The sequence below is a fragment of the Tachypleus tridentatus genome, chromosome 6 (assembly GCF_004210375.1).
Source record: "Tachypleus tridentatus isolate NWPU-2018 chromosome 6, ASM421037v1, whole genome shotgun sequence".
Classification (NCBI taxonomy): domain Eukaryota; kingdom Metazoa; phylum Arthropoda; class Merostomata; order Xiphosura; family Limulidae; genus Tachypleus; species Tachypleus tridentatus.
Window position 1 is genome coordinate 31,450,705 of NC_134830.1, and position 21,426 is coordinate 31,472,130.

The 21,426-nt window shown below is 34.3% G+C and overlaps 1 protein-coding gene across 1 annotated transcript in view; it reads right to left on the reverse strand.

Moving 5' to 3' along the window:
• Positions 1–412: 412 nt before the first annotated feature.
• The window catches only part of LOC143251576 (hydroperoxide isomerase ALOXE3-like), a 41,160-nt gene continuing 20,146 nt past the window's right edge, over positions 413–21,426 (reverse strand). The window contains exons 5-14 of the mRNA XM_076502848.1: positions 20,562–20,654; positions 18,397–18,493; positions 16,834–16,951; positions 15,359–15,451; positions 13,616–13,676; positions 7,382–7,487; positions 6,899–6,990; positions 4,419–4,595; positions 2,251–2,414; positions 413–549 (exon numbers count right to left, since the gene is read on the reverse strand). Of these exons, the coding sequence (XP_076358963.1) occupies positions 435–549; positions 2,251–2,414; positions 4,419–4,595; positions 6,899–6,990; positions 7,382–7,487; positions 13,616–13,676; positions 15,359–15,451; positions 16,834–16,951; positions 18,397–18,493; positions 20,562–20,654 (1,116 nt within the window). The 3' untranslated portion in view covers positions 413–434. The remainder of the gene's footprint in view (positions 550–2,250; positions 2,415–4,418; positions 4,596–6,898; positions 6,991–7,381; positions 7,488–13,615; positions 13,677–15,358; positions 15,452–16,833; positions 16,952–18,396; positions 18,494–20,561; positions 20,655–21,426) is intronic.

Here is a 21,426-nt window from a genome sequence, read left to right on the forward strand (position 1 = left end):
GCTACTTGTTACACAATCGTGGTTTGTGGTGTAAGATGATATATGTGTGCTAAAGTTGAGGCCAATTTCTATAAGGTAAGTTGAATAGTGAGGATAGCAACAACAATAGGAACAGTTGACTTCAGTACATTGTATTAAATTAGCTGAAATTGCTCTCACTAGCAAAAATTCCTTTGCTAATAGAATCAACGATGATAAATAACAGGTATCTTGGAGTCCCCCAAAGAACAAGATATAATTAGTTCACTGGTAAATGTAACAAACAGCATTTGTTTTATCATCAAACGATATCCCAGCTGTATCGAGTTGAAGTTTATTTTTAAGTAATACTTTCGAAAATTTAAAACTGTGATGGTAATTGTGTATATTTTTGGTGTAAAATATTGGTTTATTGCTAAAATGATTTCACAACTTTGTTTTAGAGTTTTAATTATTCAGATACTTATAGAATTTGGAACAATTTCAGGATCCAGCCATGGGTATGGAAAGTCCATGGTTTGGTTTCGAGCTTTTATTTTTGCACTGATTATTTTCAGTTCCGCGCAGAATCTAAAAAGAAAAAATAAATAAATGTTAGAAATTAGAAAAATAAACAAAGCAGCCACAGATTTAGGATCTGGGTAGAAAATGTGTAAAACAAATATATTTATTATTATATTATATGATATTTTAAGTTAGTTTTTTACCCTAACCTAAAGATAATTTCTTTTAATAAAAATATTTTATTGAGTCAAATTAAGCCTTATGAATATTTATCTATGAAAATTCATTTATGTTCCCCTCGGTGTGCTCAGCAGATAGCTCGATGTGGCTTTGTTATAAGAAAACACTCACACACACAAACACACTTTCATTTATGTTTCCAACTAGAAATATATTTATAACGCTAACATTCAATTCTAATTTGTATGTCCATTTAAATATTTGACAAATGCTAACACTAGTAATTCATCACGCTGTTTGGAAGTCACCAATAAGAGTTGGCTTGTTCCACTCTGTAATGCCGACCAGTTTTTAGCGGGTTCCTATCTGACACATCAGTCAGGTTGGATTTTGCTTTAAATTTCTACGTCCGAAAATATTAATTTCTAACCAGTCCTGTTACTTCATATGTTCCTAACATAGCAACTAGTTGTATTATACAGAGTTAACTCGGTATTTTTGTAGAGAGCTAAACGAGCTACAGTACACTCGTCAAACTGAACAGACTTTCAAGTCTACATGGAGTAACACCCTCATCAAGTTAACTTAATCTAGACACCAGTAACACAATAAAAAAATATTAACATTACGTAAATTATTTTAGGCCTTACGTGCGATATGAAACTAAAGATTTTTTTCTGTCTCTTACAAAAAGGTTTAGTTTGTTTGTAGTTAAAGACAAAGCTACAAAATGCGCCATCTCTCCTTTGCCCACCACGGGTATCGAAACCTGGTTTCTAGCGTTCTAAGTCCGCAAACACGTCGCCGTTACAAAAAGGTTGGGTTAGTAATTTAAATAGTATCGTTTAATGCATTGTCGTGAGGCCATAACAGTGCTAGTGTGTTTTAAGGCATCTTTAATATCTAGCTAACTTTGAAAGCATGTTGTGATACGGGAAAAACAACGTATTATGTGCCCAAGGTGAAGAGTTTCTCTATAGAGTTTCAGTTTTACTCAAGTTATTGGAATAACAAGAAGTTTGTTTGCATATCAGCGTTTTACCAAAACGGACGATGTCATTCGCTTCAGGCCTACTTTATAGAGAACAAAGTAAGCGCTAAAGCGATTTCAAAATCAGAACTCTCTTAAAAGACTAGAACGAAAATACAATTCGCAAGCTATTCCTCAAAAAAATCTTCCCTTTGATTTCATTTTTACTATAGTAATTTTTAAAAGGTTTTTCATAATAAATCACGAATAGTTTGCAAATATTTCACAATTATGATACTGTTTCTTAACGGCATTTTATTATGAATGCTAATTAAAGACTTTAACAAGTATAATCTATTGATATATTCAAACAAATATTTGTTTAATAAAGTAACAAGTTCAACTTGTCAACAGTAGGCCCTAAACTAAAGGAATTTCACTAAGATATATAACAAAGGTGTTGGTCCTTTGATCCTTAATTTAGTTCATAGGAGTTCGTATGTAAGATTTCCCCATATTTTACATAATTACATTTGTAATTACAAATATATATATATATATATACACACACACGTGTTTCCTATGTTAGAAGTATTAAGAACATCCGGGTAACTTACTCTTCTGCGGCTTTGAAACACGCTGGGTGATACAAGTACTTCACCTCAAAATCTCCGAGAGACTTCGTTCCCCGAGCACTAAGTAATTTGGTGATAACCATTATATCCAAAGTTATTTCCTTGTTTGGCAGCGTCTTCAATACATCCTTGAGAGTTCGTGGTTTCTAGAATTAGAAAATTGGCAGCAATGTTGGCAGTTTAAAATACTAGTTCATAGCCTTTTTTACTTATACTATACAGAAATCTTTAACAAGCAATGTTTGATTCATTAAAATAATATATAACTATCTTGGTAGGTGACAGGTTATCCACACAGATGCGGAAACCTAAGAATACGGTGCATGACTGTGCTGGACATGATTCAGGGATCATTTTGATTCCTTTGATCCACATTTGTAACACCTCGGACATTTTGTTCCTTTACATTTATTGATTAGCTTTGAATCCAATATCATTTCCATCTCGAAAAGATCAAACAATCAGTGATTCTGATTCGTTGTCTCAACAGTTCCTCGTAGACTCAAAGAGTTCAAGAATGGTGATTATTCCTTAGATAAAACAGTAAAATAATGCAGTGACCATTGCTTAAACAAATCATCCCAAACTCTGCAAAAAACCATTCGTATCTCCGTCGGATATCATCCTATCATAGATCGACATTCATCTCTGGATTTCTTACAAAATAATTCATGTTTATATTTTTTTTTCAGGAAGAAAAGACTAAATGCAGTAAGCATATGGTTCTTACAAAGTCTCTCACCATTTCTGATGCCACTGAATTAGAGTGCTTTTTAATTAACATGCTTAATGTGATGGGCTACTAAATGACATTAGTTTGTTTGTTTGTTTTTGAATTTCGCACAAAGCTACTCGAGGGCTATCTGCGCTAGCCATCCCTAATTTAGCAGTGTAAGACTAGAGGGAAGGCAGTTAGTCGTCACCACCCACCGCCAACTCTTGGGCTACTGTTTTACCAACGAATGGTGAGATTGATCGTCACATTATAACACCCCACGGCTAAAAGGGCAAGCATGTTTGGCGCGACAGGGATACGAACCCGCGACCCTCAGATTATGAGTCGCACGCCTTAACACGCAAATGACATTGGGATTGCAAAATATCTTCACATAATACAATTAATCCAATATCTCAGATTCTTAAAACCCAGAACTTCAGTTATGAACATCAATATATTTCACCATTTGCTATTTTTAATCTGATTCGATTGAGTTAAAGGTTTCAAACGTAGCCATGCCCAACTTACAAGAGTGACTCGAAGGAAGGCAACTAGTAATTAGTACCTACTGCCTATATCTTAACTGCATAATTAACATAATTAATTAATTAATAAGCGTAATTAACTGTCATCGTTATAGCGCTCTCAATACATGTTTGGCGGTGTACCGTAGTTCGAGCCTTAAACTTTCTTATCTGCAAGCTACCACACTACTACCCGATCACGTTAGATCTCAATCGATTCCATATTTTAAATTTTTAATACTCTCAAACCACACTCACTGTAATTTGTTATTACTGGCTAGGAAAATAAGTATACAAATCACATGGTTTTTCAACCTTCACGTCCCCCCCCGCCAACTGGATATGATAGTCTTAACCTAAAACATAACAAATTCAGCTTCTTCGAAATATCTGTTTAAAATTTTAAAATATTTTATGTTATAACGATGCATACCCTCCTGTCGACTATGGGCAAGAATAAAACGGCAAAACATTCAATTAATAAGTCGTCATAAATCGTAATTACTCTACATCGTACAACAATGCTTTCCGCGACCTATCTTTAAAGGTCAAAGTATTGTATTGTCGTCAAACGTGGACAAGTCTCACATATGTATTATAGCATCGTTTTTAACACAAGCTATTTTGCACACAAACTTTTAGTTTGCGTTTTTTTCTCATGTAAAAAACAAACAATATTTCACCAAGTTTTGAAATTGGTGTATTAAGATCTCAATTTATTTATATTTACTTCTTGTATCGCAAGTTAACGTAATATGAATTTCACAACTAATACTCTACAGAAAAAAAAATTGTTTTTCTAAGCTGAACACTGATATTACGTGTATTAACATAACGTTGACCTGCACTATAAGCAAACGGATGAAGAACTCATTTATAGTGAATATACACTTGCTAAAGACACTCACCTTGTCTCGAGGAATTTCCCCACATACTATTCCGGGATAATTTGGCGGGAAACCATATTCTGCATATTGCTGAAAATTTGCTGAAGCGTGGCCGATGCTGCATATTGAAATAATTACGCTCACTACATCAATAACCTGATCGACTGTAGTGAATTTTCCATTTTCACCTGGAACACCCTAATGTTAAGGTTTAATAAAACACATGTAAAAACATTAATACATAATAGCTAACAGGTGGCAGCAGCGTGAGAGATATTTTTGGAAATAATGTGTTACACAAACAGTTACTATGGCCTCTTGGAAATAATATGCTTAAAACATAAATGAACAATTACAATGATACCAACCAAAAACACCCTAAACGTGCTTTAAAAAAAAAGATTCACTGTGCCACGTGAAAGAATGAAATAAAAATTGACGGCCAAAATGGTAATTATAATTGCAGCATTTATAAAAAAATTATTTGCAGTAAATATTGATTAACAGTTAGCCAGGTCGCATGTGTTTGTTTAACTTTGGGCATGATGGTGGGTAAACTAAAATACACAGCCTACTTAACTACCGTGTATCTTGGCTTTACAATGATGGGAGAGATACTCTTGAAGACAATAGACTTAAAGTATAAATGAATGATTAGGATAATCTTTAATTGGTGCAAGGGATACTTATGGAGACAATATGTTTAAAAGGGATAGTTATGGAGACAATATGTTTAAAAGGGATAGTTATGGAGATAATATTTTAAAAGGGATAGTTATGGAGACAACATGTTTAAAAGGGATAGTTATGGAGACAACATGTTTAAAAGGGATAGTTATGGAGACAATATGTTTAAAAGGGATATTTATGGGGACAATATGTTTAAAAGGGATAGTTATGGAGATAAAATGTTTAAAAGGGACACTGAGACTCGATATGACCGGGTGGTTATGGCAGTCGACTCGTAATCAGAGGGTCATGGGTTCGAATTCCCATCACACCAAACATGCTCGCCCTTTCAGCAGTAGAGGCGTTAAAATGTTACGGTCAATCCAACTATTCGGTGGTAAAAGAGTAGCCCAAGAATTGGCAGTGGGTGGTGATGACTAGTTCCCTTCACTCTAGCCCACACTGGCAAATTAGGGACGGCTAGCGCAGGTAACACTCGTGTAGCTTTGCGCAAAATTCAAAACAAAACAAGGTTATTTATATATTAAATATTAACTTTTAGAATATATAAATTGGAAAAGCTTTATTTTGGGAAGCCTCCTGACACCCTTCTTGGTCGTGTTCATTTATCCAATCGTAATAACCTTTTTTACATTTTCTAAGAGTATTTACTCAATAATTTATGCAGTTATTGAATATACACTGCTTATAATAATGTTCTGAAAATTTAAAAGTCATCTCTATCGAAATGTAGTCAAAGCAAAATAGTTTGGTTTGGTTTGAATTTCGCGCATAGCTACACGTGGGCTATCTGCGCTAGCTGTCCCTAATTTAGCAGCGTAAGACTAGAGGCAAGGCAGCTACTAACCACCACCCACAGCCAACTCTTTGGCTACTCTTTCACCAACCAATAGTGGGATTGACCGTGACGTTATAACGCCCCCACGGCTGAAAGAGCGAACATGTTTAGTGTGACGAGGAATCGAACTCGCGACCCTCGGATTAGGAGTAAAGTGCCTTAATCACCTGACCATATCCCAAAATAGCCTAATATTAAAATTCCTCCTTAGAAAGTAATTATACCGTTGATTACGATATGTTAAGAAATAATTAGTTATTTTGCACGCTATGATTTAAACAGGTATTTTTATTAGCTGTATTCCCTTATTCAATCAAACAACAAAATAAAATCTAGAAACCTTCCACTTAGTTTATTACTTATATTTATTTTCAGCTGATCATAGTATCTGGTATTCGTCAGCTAATGTTATTTTATGGTGTCTTCCAGTGAAAATGTATTCTCAAGACCTTCTTAGATCATTTAGGTCATTTAACCTAAAGATGACCAAATATTTGTTTGTTTGTTTTTGAATTTCGCGCAAAGCTACACGAGGACTATCTGCGCTAGCCGTCCCTAATTTAGCAGTGTAAGACGAGAGGGAAGGCAACTAGTTATCATCACCCACCGCCAACTCTTGGGCTACTCTTTTATCAACGAATAGTGGGATTAACCGTAACATTATAACGCCCATACGGCTGAAAGGGCGAGCATGTTTTGGTGCGACCGGGATTCGAACCCACAACAATCAGATTACGAGTCGAACGCCTTAACACACTTGGCCATGCCGGGCTGTGACCAAAGAAGGGCGAAACGTTGTTCTGTACTTTATTTTAATTAAAGTTCCAATACCCATACCAACCGTCTTGAGAATGCATTTTTACTTCAAGTGTGTCTCTCGTAATTACGAATGTCTTCCAGTTAATAAATTTGTCTCTAAATAATCACTTATTCAACATTTTAATTAAAACCAAACCACTGAAGTTACACGTACCATTAAACCAACGCCACCCTCGTCTCTACTTAGAACTAATTCATCTCGCCAGCACTGGAGTTCTTCATCATTAATAACCTTTTCTGAACTGTCTGAAAATGATTGAAAGTATTAAAAATTGGTCAGAAATGGCTAAACGTTTAACTGTGTACAGTTATAAAACAAAAACAACATGTTATTAAGTGTAGCTTTTTAAACTACGTCATGTTAATCTAATTTTAAATTTAAAAATCTACAACAATATTAGTATATAAAAATATTGAATTATCAATGCACCAAACCTTCTTAAATTAAGAAAATAATTCACGATATTGTGAATTATGTTAATATAACCATAAAATTTTGCTAAGCCTACATGAACATCAACAGATCCTATTGCCATATTTTTAACGCAATCAACAATAACAATTAAGTTATACACAGCAAAGAATACATATATAAATAGTAATACAATTCTTTATATCAACTGAAGCGAAACTGTACCATAGTAAAACTGAACAACATTGGTGACATAGTTGTTGATGGCTTTGTAAATAGCAACAGCATCATCTCTGTATGGGTAGTTTGGCAGGACATTCGGATCGTCAACCTGCCAATAAAGGTAACGTTTTCAGAATCTAACTCAAGCAATGTGAAAAAAAAAAAAAAAAATTAAACCAGAACATGTGTCGAATACGCAACGTACGAAGTAAGAACATGTGATTTTTTTATCAACATTCACAACTTTTAGAGGAAGTTGTAGCTGCAATAAACGTCATATTTACCATGATGTAAATTATAGCTGTTCATCAAAGTAATCCCTACCTCCATCCCAATTATTGCGTAATTTACTTCTATACATAATCAGGAACACTGAATACAGGGCTATTGGAATTTTGAAATATACTAGAGGAAATATACTAAAGGAAAGCAACTAATGACAAGGGTATACACTCCAACCTACGGGATGTAAAAAAGGTCACCGATATTCATATAATAATAATAATAAACTATTTTATAATACCGACAAAAAGGTTTATTGAGCAAAATTATTTTAACTGGTTTAAAAAACTGAGAGATTGTTTGGTTTCAGTTAAGCACAAAGCTATACAAAAGGGTATCTGTGCTCCTGCCCACCATGGATATCAAATCCCGCTTTCTAGCGTTACAGCTCTACAGACATGCCGCTGTGCCACTGTAAATTGTAAGATATTCGTAAGGAATAGTGAAGATCATAAGTTGATACTTATAACGAACTTCTAGACTATATTTAGTTATGCATATAATCTAGCACTGTAAAACACAGGGTGTATCTGTTTCTCGGTCACGCAGTGATGTCTTTGCAACTTACCAAGTTTCGTTTGTTTGTTTGTTTTTGAATTTCGCGCAAAGCTACACGGGAGCTATCTGCGCTAGCTGTCCATAATTTAGCACTGTAAGACTAGATGGAAGGCAGCTAGTCATCGCCACCCACCGTCAACTCTTGGGTTGACTATCACGTTATAACGCCCCCACGGCTGAAAGGGCGAGCATGTTTGGTGCAACTGGGATTCGCACCCGCGACCCTCAGATTACGAGTCGAACGCCTTAATCCATCTCGCCATGCCGGGCCAACTTATTAAGTAGTTTGACTTCATGTCCATTAGAAACCAGAAGTCTACGATTGAAAAATTAAAAACATTTGGATCAAAATGCACAAAAGATTGCGACATTATGAAAACAGAAATTTTGTTATTATAACTTACGAGTGTAGTCAAACAACATTCCACAAAGACCTAACCCTTATTTTAACACCATAAGTTTTAATCTCTCCTCTGTTTTAGTTATTTTAATAATAGTGTGTTGACGAAACTACGCTACACGTGTTAACGTCCGAAATCTAATATTCGGTTACTTAATTATACTGGCAAATCGATCGATAGACACGCACTTACGTGCGCATCTTTTTAAATAAAGCATTCTAGCGAAAAAAATAAGTGGCACGTCATGTAACATCTTTTAATATACAGATTTGTTTTGTTTGGAATTAAGCACAAAGCTTCACAATGGGCTATCTGTGCTCTGCCTACCGAGGGTATTGAAACGCGGTTTCTAGCGGAGTGAGTATGCAGACACCGCTGTGCCACTGGGGGCTAATTTATAGAAAAGCCAGTGCGTTTTGAACACAATGGGTTCCAACAATTACTTTGTTTATATATATTCTTGTTTAGCAGTGAAAATGGGCCCGGCATAGCCTAGCGCGATAAGGCGTGCGCTTCGTAATCTGAGGGTCGCGGGTTCGCGCCCGAATCGCGCCAAACATGCTCGCCCTCCCAGCCGTGGGGGCGTTATAATGTGACGATCAATTCCACTATTCATTGGTAGAAGAGTAGCCTAAGAGTTGGCGGTGGGTGGTGATGACTAGCTGCCTTCCCTTTTGTCTTACACTGCTAAATTAGGGACGGCTAGCACAGATAGCTCTCGAGTAGCTTTGTGCGAAATTCCAAAACAAACAAACAAGCAGTGAAAATATAAGATTTAATGTATGAACATCGACAAAAATTGAAAAAAGCTAATAAAAAACGACCTTTACACCATTGATAAATATGAAAAAATATTTATTTAATCAAACGTTTCGCCTTTGCGACTTCTTCAGGGTTAATATACATATTAAGCTACACAATCGGCTATCTGCGCTCTGTCAACTACGGATTTCGAAACCTTGTTTCCAGCGTTTTAATTCCACCAACATACCACTATTCCAGTAGGAAACCTCGACAGTGACTCAAGTTTGATAATTGGAGGGCTGGCTAGCTCACCGTTAAATGAACTGTACCGATAATCAACTCGAAATTAATTCACTCGTCGTGAACTCTTCGGTAAAATATCAAAGAATTTCCGGATTAGATGGAAGTCTCAGAGTTGTTTACAAGTTTGTAAATCTTATGTATATAAGTAGTTATTATTTATATTAACCGTTGTTATAAATTGTATCATTGTTTGAATATTAAAACATATTTGTTTTGAGAAAGAGAATTGTGTGTAGCGATCTTATTGGCAGACTGGTTTGGTTTACTTTAAATTTCGCGCAAAGCTATTTGAGGGCCATCTTTGCTAGCCGTCTCTAATTTCGCAGTGTAAGACTAGAGGGAAGGAAACTAGTCATCACTACCCACCGCCAACTCTTGGGCTACTTTTTTACCAATGAATAGTGGGATTGACCATCACTTTATAACGCCCCCACGACCTATTGTTGGCAGATATCACAAACTTGATACACATCGAAGGTTAATTAACTTCTAAACCTAAATTACAATTTTGCTCATTTTTAGGTTATTTCAAATCGTAATACCTAACATAATACACTGGAGGTTCGTCCGAAATAAATTATAATACGTAACAGTGTAAATATTTTTTAAACTAAAAGAAAAAAATATCTTCAATAAACAGCTATTGAAATATATATTACATTCTTTTCTACACCACTACACATTAGTAAAACGTTTGATGAATGTCAACAGTAAACAAAATTGAATAAATGAAATTTATTAAAACCGATCGGCATAGCCAGTTGGGTTAAGGCGTTCGACTCCTAGTCCGAGGGTCGCGAGTTCAAATCCCAGTCGCATTAAACATGCTCGCCCTTTCAGCCGTGGGAGCATTGTATTGTGACGACCAATCACAGTATTCGTTGGTAAAAGAGCAGCCCAAGAGTTAACGGTGGGTGGTGATGACTAGCTGCCTTCCCTCTAGTCTTACACTGCTAAATTAGGGACAGCTAGCGCAGATAGCTCTCGTGTAGCTTTGCGCGAAATTTAAAAAGACATTCAAACCAGATCATTTTTCAAGTTGTTTTATTCAACGTTTCGGCTTTAAACTTTTATCAAAAGCATAAAAATTCTATAATGGACTCTCACTCAAAGTAAGTCCATTCTATTCTATCTTGCAAAGGACTCTCACTCAAAGTAAGTCTATTCTATTCTATCTTGCAAATACTTTTAAGGTTGTTTTTTTTTTTCTGGAAGAAAGATTCAGTCATTTGTGAACGTGTACCCTGTCGAAATGTTTCCAAGCGCTTGAGTTTTTTCTTGTTTAAAATTAAGCACATGGGCGTGGTTGAAGAATGTTGAGTACCGAATGGAACAACACCCTGATTTTTTGTAAGTTTTTTTTCTTAGAAATCCCATCGGTACCAGAGTTCTTGGCATTTTATATTTTTAATCAGCATTTCGATTCAACTGCTTGATGACAGAAAATATCTTCGCTATTTTTTAATTTACGAAACGCTCACTAGAGCATAGCACACGAGATTATGAATAAATAAGACGAGTGTGTTTGTTTTTGAATATCACGCAAAACTACGCGAGGGCTATCTGCGCTAGCCATTTCCAACTTAGCAGTGTAAGATTAGAGGGAAGGCAACTGGTCATCACCACCCACCGTCAACTCTTGGACTACTGTTTCACCAACGAATAGTAGGATTGACCGTAACATTATAACGCCCCCACGGCTGAAAGGGCAAGCATGCTTGATGTTACGGGGATTCGAACCCGTAATCCTCGAATTACGAGTCGAGCGCCTTAGCCACCTGGCGATCGTGTCGGGTCTTAAGACGAGTGAGAATCCAGGGAATATTATAAATTTTTTTTTGCTCAACATTTCGGTCCTACTCCTTCATTAGTAGTATGTAACTTCTGTAATTAAGACTGAACTTCATGAATAAATGCTCCAATGCTATTTATTAACTACAGTCTGAGCAACACAAGAACATAGATGATGAATAGATCATACCAAAAAATACTAATACTAATAATCAGAATATATATACAAAGTAATTATAACAATTGTTTTTATTAAATGGCCAAACAAATATTTATGAAAAAAACAAGCAAGTAAGCGCACGTTAATGAAAATTACAAAATTAGTGGTTTGTGTGAAACGACTAAATTTGCTCTTGTCATCGAGATATAATCCAGTCTTTTTTTTTCATTGAAACGACCAGTTTTTGGTTAATATTAATTAACTTTTCTTTCAGTCAGATTCCCCAGTGGATCAGCGGTAAGTTTGCGTACTTACGATGCAAACTAACCTTAGTTTGAATCCCCGGTGGACAGAGTTTAGGTTGCCTTTTGTGTGACTTTTAACTAAGAACAAAGCAAAAACATTTAGTTGGAGGGTTCCTTCGATCAGGAGGACATGGGGTGATTCCACCTACTTGATTTCCCCTTAGAAGGCTTAGACCATCCCTGGATAAATGTATTGGTTATCTTCAGGATAAAAACTTAACATATACATTTAGACAACTAAAAGTAATACTCAATTCAAACATATTAAAGATAAAATTTGTGTGCGTTTATTCAATTGATCTATAATATGGTATACTCCTACGATTATATTGAAATGAGTTGAAAATTTCGATAAAAACACAAAACATTGGTATTAAAATTATTGTACATCGTTCTTTAAATTGTCCTTAAAATCTTCTCATCAGAATTGAAGTTACAGGACTATTAGACAACGATATTCAAAAGTTGTGCTCATTTATACAGAGTGCTTAATAATCAGCGTGCGATAAAACATATTTTTTGTTCATTATGAACATTATGAATGATTTAAATCTGATAAATAATCCATTGGAAAGTAAGAAAATTCCTCAGAGAAATTCAAAGAACTTTGTTCCAAAACTTTGACATCTACTCCCGATGTATATGTAAAACTTAAATGATTAACATTAAATTTTGAAGTAAAATTAAACGACTGAAATTAATTATTTTGAGATTTGTCGGATAGTTTATATTGCGTTTAAGAGTAGCATACAATAATTTTGTAATTGCATGTGTATCATTGTTCTTATTTGTTTATTGACTGATGGTCATAATGTCCGCGCACAAATACTTGTGTGCAGTAATTATACTTCAGAATGTTTTACATTTTAGTTGATGTATTTTTGTACAATAAATAAGTAATAACAAAAGAACAACAATCAAACGTAGTCATATCAAAGCTATTTAACAGAATAAATAAAAGTGCAAAATATAAGCTCGGTTGAAATCTGTTTTGTTTGTTTTTGAATTTCGCGCAAAGCTACACGAGGGTTATCTGCGCTAGCCGTCTCTAATTTAGCAGTGTAAGACTAGAGGGAAGGCAGCTAGTCATCACCACCGCCAACTCTTGGGCTACTCTTTTACCAACGAATAGTGGGATTGACCGTCACATTATAACGCTCCCATGGCTGAAAGGGCAAGTATGTTTGGTGCGACGGGGATGCGAACCCGCGACCCTCAGATTACGAGTCGCGTACCTTAACACACTTGGCCATGCCTAAAATATGTTTTGAACTTTTAATTGGTTTAATACTCTCACATAGTGCGCCCCCTAGTGACATAACAACATGTCTGTGGATTTACAACACTAAAAACCGGGTTTCGATACCCGTGGGCAGAACACAGATAGCCCTTTGTATGACTTTGTTCTTAATTACAAACAACAACTCAAACAATGCAACTTAGATTGGGCCATGTTTACCAGGCTTTTAGTTTAAGGTACGCAATGTTTTGTTATACGTAAATAGCTACAGTTCTCATCCAGACGATACCCAGTTGTGAACTAAGTAAGCATCCTATCCTTTCTGCAACTTTGTAGCTATTGTTCTCTAGTACTAATTTGGTAATTAGAGTTGTATCGAATTTATTAACGTAACCAAAGTTCATTGATTTGACTACTTCTAAGCTATTTAAAATATTTTACAATTAAACTCACCTCTCTCGCCTTAAAGTCGTTAGGTATTATACCATGGACATTCATTCGCCACTGCTTGAAGCTATCGAAATCAAAATTCAGATGTTTACGATCAGAAAAGATGCCATCTAATATTTCTAAGAAACTTAGATCATAATTTCTTTAAGACTTAATCTGGTTACAAAATACTGTAAGTTATTCTCGGGTTTCTTACATCATGGAAAGACAATACTTAAAGAATATCCAGTATTTCCCTTATGGTAGTTAGCCAATAATGTATAAGTTGTCAGAGTTTTAAACTTGTTAAAATACATCTTTGACTTTAAACAACCTATAAAAATATAAATTATAAGTAGTTCTAATAGCGTGTACGTTGTCATAAACACATTTTACTTCAACTAGTCGAACTGAATTTATTTTAATATAAATATTTTGTTTAGTTTGATGCTAGTCGAACTGAATAAGGGAAATGAATGAGCAGAATAGGTTTATAGGTTCGTCATAAATATATTTGGTTATTCACATTTTAAGACCTCAATCATTGTAAGTCGAACTGAAATAAGGGAAATGAGCGAGCAGAATAGGTTTATAGGTTCGTCATAAATATATTTGACTATTCACATGTTAAAGACCTCAATCATTGTATTTAAAGTGGATTTTGTCATACACCCAGTAAGAAAATGTTCATTTTTCAACAATAATTAATATTGTTTTAATCTTTTATCATTTTCTAGCCAGTACATTTACATCTTTTACGATAATGAAGAAAAGCCCTTCCATGGGTGATAAAGGGTTAACTAAAGATCTTGGCTCGGGTGTTATAAAAATCAAATATTAAAAATCTTCCTGTTTTAGCCTTTGAATAACGATCTATATTGACACTATGTTCGAAACTGAGATGGCGCTGAAGGGTATAATAGTATGTTTATGTAAATATATTGTTTTGTATGTGATAAGTATTGCAGTTGTACTCTGATGATGGCGTCGTAATGCATAGACGAAACATGTTGACTCTTTTGGGGGACTGCTTCCCCTTTTAAAGAAATATTTCATTGTGCAATAAATCAACTTCTAGACGTTGTATGAAAATATAACATGAGTTGTGTAGGATCTGTTTCAAAGAAGTTTTTGCTTTGTATTGACATGTAAATGGAATGGACTTTGCAATTTGTGATGTAACTTACGTTTTTTGTGACCATGATAACTAAACAGTTTTATCTTTCTTGAACGTGTGCGTATTCCATATTGAGCAACAATTCATGATTTTTAAACAATGATAAAATATCATAAAGTTTGTTTTATGAACATGTCACAAAATAGTTTTAATTCAAACATATTTACACGTAAATAGGCTTAATAGCTTCATGAATTTCATTTACACGTTCGTGATTTATCTACATGTATACTTATAATGAATGAATGCCTGGCTAACCATAATTCTAAGTAAGTTCGTACAGCGTTGAAGCTCGAAAATCTTACAATTATAGGCAATAAAAATGATCTTCAACCTACGAGGTTATAGTAGTTATTAACAAACGACTGTAGATTTTTGCCTTTAGTTATCTTCATATAATTTCCATCTTAAAATCTAAGCAATTGAGTTTATAACCGTTTTTTAGCATTGTAAAATTAATATCTTATGAGTATAAAGTTAATATGGTCTTACCCTCTTTAAACATTTTAAAACTAAGCAACTAAGTTTATAGCCTGTATTTAACATTGTAAGACTATAATTTTATGGATAAGAAGTTGATGTGGGCTCACCCTCTTTTAATAAGATCAAACATTCCACAACGACCAACAGTCATGGTGAGGTCGACCCATCCATTCTCATTAATCAGTTTCTGCAACCCTCGTCTGTATGCAGAGATAAAAATGGAAATTGAAACAGGATTGTGGTTATATGTTATGTTAATAAACTGTAATATTTTGTTTTTTAATTGTTAAAATTTAAAGCTCTTTCTTAAATCTTAAGATATCACTTAGCCCACTGGTGACATATTTTAAAACCAGTGATAAAACATTCGTTTATGTACTTTGAAAACCGGTGATAAAACATACGTCTATGTACTTTGAATATCCTAAGAGTGATTCTACTTATTTAACATTGTTCTTCTATAAAAGTTGGTGTTTTTATTAACTAAAACAAAATCAAATATTACATGTAACACTTGTATCATCAATAGAAAAACCTTGAAAATGGTTAAAATGCAAATAAATTTAATCGTTTTGCCTTGCCTTAGTGTCAGACTAGCAGTTTTTGCCTTGTGTTCGTTCAGACTAGAAACATTTCATAGTTTTTGCCTTGTGTTCGCATGTACAGACTAGAAACATTTCATAGTTTTTGCCTTGTGTTAGCATGTTCAGACTAGAAACATGTCGTAGTTTTTGCCTTGTGTTCGCATGTACAGACTAGAAAATGTTATATACGTCAATCAGGCGCATGGATCACGACTAGAGCAATATATTGAACTTGTAGACACGTGAAAGAGAGAAAGATGGCGCAAGTTTATTTAAACCTCAGATACAACTTCCTGCACCGTTGCACCAGAGTTGCATTGTCCACATGTCTCATTTTAACATTCTCTTCTTTTAAGGCAAAAGAGTGATGAAACTCAGTCTCAGGTTCAGAAAATACTAATAAATGTCTCTTATTTAACATACGGGATTTTCTTGTTACGATAAAATATACTGACATTGTTGTTTAAAAACAGGATTTTCTAGTTATGATGAAATATATTACATCCTCATTGTTGTTTAAAATACAGAACTTTATAGTGAGAACAAAGTACAACACAACCTTGTTGGTGTTATTACCACAGTCGATATAAATGTAAAACAGTAAAATAAATTTTTCAACACTGTGAATGAAAAGAAAACCATGTGACATGTTTTAAATTGTTATTTTAGTGTTAGCGCTAAACTGAAAACACTGAGCTTTCTGAGCATCAGCTGTCTATTGTTATAACACTACGTTTGTGAGAGACATAATGAAAAATTAAATAGCTCGGACATCAGACTAAATGTTTCAAATAAACCGATTGTATTAAAATTTGTCATCATTTACCAAATCATTCAATATGAAGAAATAAAAGAAGACTAAGCATTGACCAAATGACCTAATAACCGTGGCAGAGAAATATTATCGAAATTCCTCAAAATGTTATTGCAAGAGGGCGCTGCATTCAGATATATTTAAAATTGGTTTAACACTAAAGGTATCAAATTCTACAACTTACGCATTAATAGCTAGAAGGTACAAGAAATGAGGTGCCATGAGTTTGAAAAGAGGGTGAGAGGGCGACATATTCCTGTGTGTACACACCACAACGCCCTCCATCAGCAAGTGGGTGAAACCTAAAATATTTCAACATCAGAAATGATTTACTAACTTCATATAGCGTTGAATCAGTCTCATTCATTAACATAAAGAAACTATAAATACTTTTTGATAATCGTTCCTTAAACAATTGTACAAAAACAACGATAATAAAATCGCGACTTCTGCTATAAATACAGAATATTCAATATGAAATACCATGAAACCTATACTCATAAACGACAGCTAACTGTAATAAAAATCACAAAAAGTGTATTTCATCAAAGATAGTAAAAATACATATTATTTACAGGTTTTCTGTGTTATCAAGCACAGATACAGGGATAACTACTTTTACATTTGTTAGATAATTTCGTAGCAGAGTTGAATCCAAAGAGGTTAAACGGTAATCTAGGCACAATAATGAACTAAAGGCGAAGCAACTGAGAATAAAAAACAGCAAAACAAAACAGATAATGTCCTTTATATCAATGACAATCCAGTTTTTTGTATATAAATGTTCTTACAGTCATTGTATCATGACTAACAAATACAACCAAGATAATACAAATAAGAATAACTTTTCCACTACAAAGTTTGTTCTTAATTTTAAAATAGAATAATTTTAAGCTACTGACTTGACTTTCATGGCCATTATTCACTTTATGACGAACATAAACCAATATTTAATACATATTTATCCCACCCACAAGAAAGTATTTTTTCGTAAAATACAAATAAAATAGCAAAGTAAGCTGTATTGGAATTAAAAATTAATTGTAAGCTATTTTACCAAAATAGTGATTTAAAAATTAATTTGATTAATAATTAATTTAATAATTAAAATTAATTGTAAGATATTTTACCAAAATGTCGATTTTTCAATTTATTCTTCATAAATCTACCGAGTACGTTTTTGTTTTTTTTTGTCTTGGTTCTCTGCTGGTGAGGAACAGCATGAAATGTCTGTCGTTATGAGGAATAACAGTATAAGGCACATCGACATTTGTGACTGAGTACATGAAGCTGGTGAAATTCAACGTATCAGCACTTGGTATCTGGACATGTAAGGTTATTTACTGTCGTCAAAAAGTGGCTTTGCACTTAACAAACCAGCCTTTTGTAACCTTTAGTTTCCAAAGGAGACTCATACAACTTCGTATCTTGTATCTATGTGTTTTATTTGATAATCTCACAAGATTTGTATTGCTGACATACATTCCTGTTCTTGCATATAATTCTTTTCACATTTAATACAAAAATCATCGATTTTGCTTTAAGTATTTATGTTTCGATGAATGGACAAGTCTAAATAACTTATAAAGCAACCAGTAAATTATTGATTGAAGACATGCTCATTGAATTCTAGTTACTGTACACTCTAAAATCGTTATAATATTATTTAAGACGTAATTACAAACATAAATAGAGAATATTAGAAAATAAAGAACAAAAGGACATTGAGAGATATATCCAGACTTACCTAAATGAGTGCATGACTGATGATATGTGGCATCAGCGTTATTATAGAATATCTTAGCCAACAGCCAGGTATACTGAGGGTCACTTGGTAAGAAAACCTACTCCCAAAAACGATAAAGTGTCATCTATTAAAACATTACTTATTTACAAACTACTTTTATTTGTGAATTTACAGCAATCATTGATATCAAACAGGATGTATGTCTTAGAACAACTTGAAAGTTCTGAATTCATTTTTATGTTTATTTGTACAAATGTAAGAGTATTGTCTGTTGTATGTCCATGTAATAACTTCGCAGGGTGTAAACAAATCTTCAACAAATTTGATAAGGAGGTTCATTGAGTTCATGGGAAGGTGCATACGAAGTTTCAGTTTTGCGACTTTTTTTTTACCACTACTCTTTCCTCTCTTGATGAACCTTCACCGAATTTGACATGAAAGTTTGGTGTTTCATGTGGAGACACGATGAAGATTGCGGTTTCACAATTTGCGTTTTGCAAGTTTTTATGAGCGTTGTTACTTTTTTCAATAATTACGTATAAGGGAAATAAATTTTCAAGTTCTAAAATAACCTTTCATTAATTACTAATTTATATAACTTCCGACCAGGGTACGGGTACTCCACCTAGCGTTTTATAGAGAATTAAATAAAAAGTAAGTTAGAATTACCGTTACTGCTATACAGTGGCACATGTTATCCCAAGAGCTTATTCCACAAATGGACAAAAAATGGAGGCAATGGAAAATCATAAATTAGAAAACATTACGTTTGTTTAAACACATCCGACAAACAGTTTGATAAATATACTATAGAGTTATATAATTAACAATAAATAATACCTGTATGTAATTACGCTCAACCATACCAACCATTTTTCATTTATAGTCCTCTTTGTTAGTCTAATATGTTGCATTATAAATTTTAGTGGCCTGGCATGGCCAGGTGGGTTAAGGCACTCGACTCGTAATCTGAGGGTCACGGGTTCGAATCTCCGTCGCACCAAAAAGTAGCCCAAGAGTTGGCGGTGGGTGGTGATGATTAGTTGCCTTCCCTCTAGTCTTACACTGCTAAATTAGGGACGGCTAGCGCAAATAGCCCTTGAGTAGCTTTGCGCGAAATTAAAAAACAAACAAACAACAAATTTTAGTATTCTGAAACTCGGTGTAGTATTTATATGAAATAGCGTTTAATTATTAACCCATTCTGCGCAATATTGCGTAAGAGATTCACAAGACACCTACTAAACCTTACATGTAATAATAGCATTAAGTAAACAAATCGTTAGGTAAATTGGTTAATCAATCTTTTGATGGAGAGAAATGTTATTATAAATATATATATTGCATAAGGTTCAAGAAGTGATTCAGAAGGAACTAAATAATTTTAAGCTTACACATTAGTAATTAACCGTTGTAATATAGTTATAGAGTTTCTTCCCAAGCTTTTCCTCTTGTTGTCACCTTATACAGACTTTCTTTTTACCTTTGCGCTCTTTGGAAGAGAATAAAGATTCCATTGCCTAAGTAATATGAGCTTTATTCATCTTCGCACTGTTGAGGGCGACACAAAGTTTGGTTTGGTTTGAATTTCGCGCAAAGCAACACGAGGGTTATCTGCATTAGCCGTCCTTAATTTAGCAGTGTAAGACTAGAGGGAAGGCAGCTAGTCATTACCATCCACCGCCAACTCTTGGGCTACTCTTTTACCAACGAATAGTAGGATTGACCGTCACATTATAACGCCCCCACGACTGGAAGGGCTAGTATGTTTGGTGTGACGGGGGTTCGAATCTGCGACCCTCGGATTACGAGTCAAGGGCCTTAACAACCTGGCCATGCCGGGCCGTTTTAAGCATGGTAAAGACTCAAACTAATAAAACAAAACTATAGAACTTTACATTATGACAAATGTATTAAACACTTCAAACCTTATAGAATAAACTGTTTGATTACCAATCTTGCCGAACGACATAAATGATTGGATAAAATGATGTTTTACAGACTTACATTAACATGGAACTATAAGTTTATAAAACAAGACTGACGCTACACACATATTATTCTACAAACTAAACGAGTAGGAGCTAAAACTCAAAAAATGTGCATCATTATTATTTTTAAATTACGTTAATACATCACAGTTTTGAAATAGTTTAAAAACTCACAGGGTTATCATTGGCCTTGTCTTGAAACAGTTGTATGGCAATGGGCATTAATTTTTTTCTCATTGAGGAAAAAGAGGGCGATTGAGATACAATCTGGATAAAAAAGTAGCTTGTTATTAAAATTAGAGGTAAAAAATTGCTTCAATTCACAAAAATAATGTTTTGAAATGGCGAGTTGATAGCTTATTGAAAATGAATTTAAACAAAAAAATGTTAATTCCGAAACAAAAACTTCAGTGTCTCCCCTTTAACTGTTTTTTTAAACAGATGTGTCATATTTCTGTGTATATAAAAAAAATTAATGTGTCATGTGACTATGTCTGTTAACTTTATCCATTGCTTTTATTTAGTCTCAACACATTTGTATGATGACTACCCCTGTTGTGTTATACTGCGTCATTTGTGATGGCCGCTCCTGTTGTTTTATACTGCAACATTTATGATGACTGCTCCTGTTGCGTTATACTGCAACATTTATGATGACCGTTCCTGTTGCGTTATACTGCAACATTTATGATGACCGCTCCTGTTCCATTTATGATGACCGTTCCTGTTGTGTTATACTGCAACATTTATGATGACCGTTCCTGTTGTGTTATACTGCAACATTTATGATGACCGCTCCTGTTGCGTTATACTGCAACATTTATGATGACCGCTCCTGCCACATTTATGATGACCGTTCCTGTTGTGTTATACTGCCACATTTATGATGACCGTTCCTGTTGTGTTATACTGCAACATTTATGATGACCGCTCCTGTTGCATTATACTGCAACATTTATGATGACCGTTCCTGTTGTGTTATACTGCAACATTTATGATGACCGCCCTGTTGCATTATACTGCAACATTTATGATGACC